The sequence below is a fragment of the Lactuca saligna genome, chromosome 6 (assembly GCF_052625555.1).
Source record: "Lactuca saligna cultivar CGN05327 chromosome 6, ASM5262555v1, whole genome shotgun sequence".
NCBI lineage: Eukaryota > Viridiplantae > Streptophyta > Magnoliopsida > Asterales > Asteraceae > Lactuca > Lactuca saligna.
The window spans coordinates 10,149,317-10,154,234 of NC_136422.1; the positions used below are offsets into that span (position 1 = coordinate 10,149,317).

The 4,918-nt window shown below is 33.7% G+C and overlaps 1 protein-coding gene across 1 annotated transcript; it reads right to left on the reverse strand.

Moving 5' to 3' along the window:
- Window positions 1-1,624: 1,624 nt before the first annotated feature.
- On the reverse strand, window positions 1,625-4,287 carry LOC145000435 (calcium-dependent protein kinase 1-like). Its single transcript, XM_078959664.1, has 7 exons — window positions 3,532-4,287; window positions 3,055-3,198; window positions 2,814-2,966; window positions 2,431-2,714; window positions 2,223-2,350; window positions 2,044-2,143; window positions 1,625-1,943 (listed from the first exon to the last, which is right to left on the reverse strand). Exons 1-7 carry the CDS (start codon window positions 4,205-4,207, stop codon window positions 1,860-1,862), a joined length of 1,569 nt encoding a protein of 522 aa, XP_078815790.1. The 5' UTR covers window positions 4,208-4,287; the 3' UTR covers window positions 1,625-1,859.
- Between the last annotated feature and the right edge of the window lie 631 nt (window positions 4,288-4,918).

The following is a 4,918-nucleotide window of genomic DNA, read 5'->3' on the forward strand; positions in this document are numbered from 1 at the left end:
TGAATTAGTAAAGCTAAGTCTAGTCAAAGAGCATGTTTTGTTTAGATAATTTGGCAAGCGAGAGGTATTAGAGTGTGCTAATATCTTTCAGTAAGAACTTAGAATAATAATCATGAATTACATCAAATCATAATCAAGTTAATGACAACATTGAGAACTAGAACTAGAACTATTTGAACAACTTGTTTACAAGTCTGTTTTATTTTTTGTATGTTTTCAAAGTAGATTGTTATTTCATTGTTTAACTTTTGCAAACAAAACTCCATTTGTGACCAAAATACCTTGCGTATGAGGTATAGACTATTATCTCGTGTTTTTATGGTTTGACCCTGCTTGTCTTGTATTATTTTTTAGTGCATTAAAAAGTATATTTTGGGGGTTATTATACTCCTGTTATTTGGTGGGTTTGACACACCTTACAATCTCATAATCAATTTGTGAATCGCCAACCCCGTATCTAGTCTTATCATCACCAACATGATGACTGTTGTGTGGAGGAACATGCTTAAAACCACCTAATTTTGTTGTTTCATACACAATATCAAGAGGCACAATAGAATGGAAGAATTTACATACGTGCTTTTTTCCAACAACTAACAAATTTTCACATAATCAGTTTTCACCATCAAATCAATTTACAAGGAAATATTTCCACCTTTGACAACATGATCAATATCAAACAATGTTGTCATATTTGGTAACAAACAACAAACAACATCTATAAAGTGTTTGAGATCATTGTTGTCATCTAGCTCAATAAGATTATACATTCAAGCATATTAAATGAATATAATTATATGCTAAAACGTATCTTACTCACCACCAAATCAACCAACCCATTCTATTAAAAAAAAATTAACCAGCCCATTTGTACAACTCCATAAAACATGAATTGTTGTGTATGGATAAAAATTGTTGTGTATGAAACACTTTCCAAAAGTTTTGATTAGATCTACAAAACTACTCAAACATATAACAAAAATTTAAGATTTTTCATGATAAAAAGAAATTTCACAAGGTTGCAAAAATCCTTCTCTCGAATGAAAAGTATTTGTGAGATTTGCTTTGAAAAGATTAATAGCAATTAGTGGGAGAATTCGGCAACCAAAGTTTCGAAAGCTCCATGTTAGTAAAGCTGATCTGCTACAATTTTGGTACCTCACAACTACATCCATATACAAAATCGATGGTCATTTTATTACAAAACTTCAAAAGATTGACAATATTTTAAAATATGAAAATGGAAAATAGAATAAAATAATCTAAAGATATGGAATAGATTAAGATTCAATTACAAAGAAAAAAAACAAGTAAATTGTGAGAACTAACAATTACAATCAGTTATAATAATTAAAAATTGCAGTAATTATAAATTAACAAAACATGAAGAAAAAAAAAACATACTTTTTATATAACTAAAAATTAAGTAAATAAAATAATATCCAACATTGATATCATTTTATCAGTATTTACATAAACACAAATTTAGTTAAAATAACAGATGTCTTTGTTATATATTTTTCCAAAATTTACCTAAATATACTGAAATAATAAACAAATATTACAACTGTACAAACAATTCATACTGTATATAATACTGTACTAAAAAAAATACAAAAACTGATTTAGTAAAAAAAAAAAAAAAAAACTGATTTTTCAGAAACAATCACAGTTTGGTACATTATAATTTATAAATATCTATAACAAACCCCATTTACTTGCTTCTGGGAAAACAAATAAATAACCCTCATAATAAAAACTCAAAAGGCTGCTATCGTTAAAATATTTAATCAACCAGCTTTAAAATAATGAAAAAACAAATTGTGAAAATAAATGAAAAAAACAAACTCTGAAAATTATCATTTTCGACGTCTAGCCGTGACCATTTCTGGGCTTCCTTTTCTCATCATGGCTGCAAATTCATCATAATTTATCCGCCCATCCTGCAATTAAAAAAATAAATAAATAAATTCTTTTTTTTTTTTTTTAAAGTAGATTGCTATTTTTTTTTTTTTTGAGAGAGAGAGAGAGAGAGCATAATACATGATCTGTGTCAACTTCAGCAATAATCTCCTTTATTGTTTTCTCATCTCCCATATTGTACTTCTTCAAAGCATGCTCCAATTCTTCCACTGTTATATATCTAAATAAAAAAAGAAAAACCAACAGATTAATATATAAAAAATAAAAAAAATAGTTTACATATAAATACAAAAACTCACCCACTCTTATCCTTATCAAAGTACTCAAAAGCTTTATACAAATGATCTTCCCTTTCCACACGATTCAAATGCATTGTTGCAGAAATAAACTCAATATAATCAATCGTCCCATTTCCATCCACATCAGCCTAATAATAATGTAATGTAATAATCAATAAATATACAAAGTATGTATAATGTATTAATAAGGGTATTTTAGGAAAATTACCGCTTCCATTAACTGCCTGACTTCTGATTCAGAAAGCTTGGTGCCAAGTTTAGGAAGACCTGCTTTCAGTTCTTCAAAAGTGATTGTGCCACTATTATCAGTGTCCATGGATTTGAACATCTCTTTCAATCCAATAATCTCTTCTTCTGAAAGATTTTCTGCAATTACTTTCAGAGCTACTTTTTTTAATTTGTTCATGGCACGGAATTGTTTCATTCTTGTAAGGACAGCAATGTCAATTGGCTTATCTGATGCATCACCATCTTCTCTCATCCATGGGTGATCTATATATAACAACATTTTGCATTCCAAATTTATCAAACTTATTCATTTCAGACAAAAAAAAAAAAAAAAAACATGTGTATTGTTTTTTATAAACTTACTTAGGACTTCAACTGCTGTAAGTCTTTCTTTAGGATCAGATTTCAGCATCTTTTTCACAAGATCTTTTGCACTACTTGATATGCTTGGCCATGGATCGGATACAAAATCAAGATTCCCACGTAGAACAGCATCAAAGATGCTTTGTTCAGTTTCTGTAAAAGATATGAATTGTTGATGGATTTATTCTATGATGATGATAAGTTCATCGAAATTATTATGTATATATATATAATTATATACCTCCCCAAAAGGGTGGGACACCACTAAGTAAAATATAAAGAATTACACCAGCACTCCAGATATCTGCCTCAGCACCATAATGTCTACGCAGGACTTCAGGAGCCACATAATATGCACTTCCAACAAGGTCTCTGAATACATCTCCTGCAACATATCATCTTAACATGATAAAAGGCAAGAAACATAGCAGGGTATCATCTTTTGTAAAACAAATAAACGGTATATGGTATGTGGTTGTGCAAACTTGGTGTAGAAACCTAACCAAGGTACATCGAGAATGAAAGAAGTTCTATATGATCATTATACTCGAATACATCGTCCAGATGGAAGTGTCCATTTTGAAACCCTAATTAGAGGTTATGTGTTCGAATCTGGTGGAAAATGGAAACTGTTTGATTGGTTATCCCCTTTTGGATGTTGGATTGGGATAGAACATGTATTTGGGGAAAAACATCTTAAATGATTTAAATGGAATACCTGGTTTGAAAAACACCGAGAGACCAAAGTCAGTAGCTTTCAATGGCGAGTCTTCATCGGTACTCAGGAACAAAAAGTTCTCAGGTTTTAAGTCTCTATGGAACACTCCCATCGTATGACAATCATGCACCACCGTCACCATCTGCCGGCAGAGCCCGGCTGCCGCACGCTCTGAATAATGTCCCTTGGCTATAATCCGATCAAACAGCTCCCCGCCGGCGCACAACTCCATGATTAGGTTAACAGAGTGCCGATCCTCGTAGGCGCCATGGAGCTCGACAATGTTACGGTGTCCGGTGAGGTGATGCATGATCTGGACCTCTCGACGGACATCGTCGATGTCATCCTTGTTAATCAGCTTTCGCATCGCGATCGACTTGCAAGCGAACTGTTGATGCGTGGTTTTATGAGTGACAAGATACGTCACGCCAAATTGGCCGCGGCCTAGCTCTTTACCGATTGTGTAGGTTGCGCGAACATCTTCCATTGGCCGCCCGAGGACACGGCCGACGGCAGCCGGCAGTGGTTGGCGAGGAGGTGCCGGATCCGATGCAGGAAGGATAGTGAGTCCCTTGGGTGGAGATTGTTGCTGAGATGGTGGGGCAGTTGAGTTGGACGTGGTGGTGGTGGTGGCGCCGCCGTTGCCGGCAGCCGGGACGCCGTTGCAATTACCCATTACGCGGTGGAAGTAAATATCGTCAAGATTGAAGTCAAAGCATGTGTTAAGGCATGTGGAGAGATATGTGGAGGATGTCTAAAATAAGTTGCAGATGCTAAAATTACCCATATACCCTTAGAGGTGTAATGCTTTAAAGAGTGAGACAAAGGACAGGTGAGTCTATGTAGGTGGTTATGTTTTAAATACGAAAATAGTATAATCCAGTATTTTAATACATGAATTTTATGAAACAATAATATTATATTTAATACTTTCCTAACTTCTACTCTTAATTTTCTCATAACAATTTCCTACTTTCCTTTTGTTCCCTAGATCTTGTATTAAAATGTCATCGTTGATTGTTAAGACGAAAATGAAAAGACGAGGTTTTCAATTAATACATTATAATTTTTTAATAGATTTTAGAGTAAATTACACGAATGGTCAGAATAAGAAAATTAAGAGTATAAGTTAGGAAATTTGTGTACGCAGGGATAATGGATAAGTTGATCGCAGATTCTCCTTAAGTACACCGGGTATACTAAGGGGTACGTGGGGCGTACTCCCTTCAGAAATGACACCCTAATTTTTTTTGGTTTTTGACCCTATTTAAACCTCATTTCTTCATGAACCTTATCCCTTATTATCCGCCAAGCCTCCTAAACCCTAATATTCGACTCTTAGCCTCCATTTTGGAGCCTTTAGGGTTTCATTTTTGAAGAATCTTGG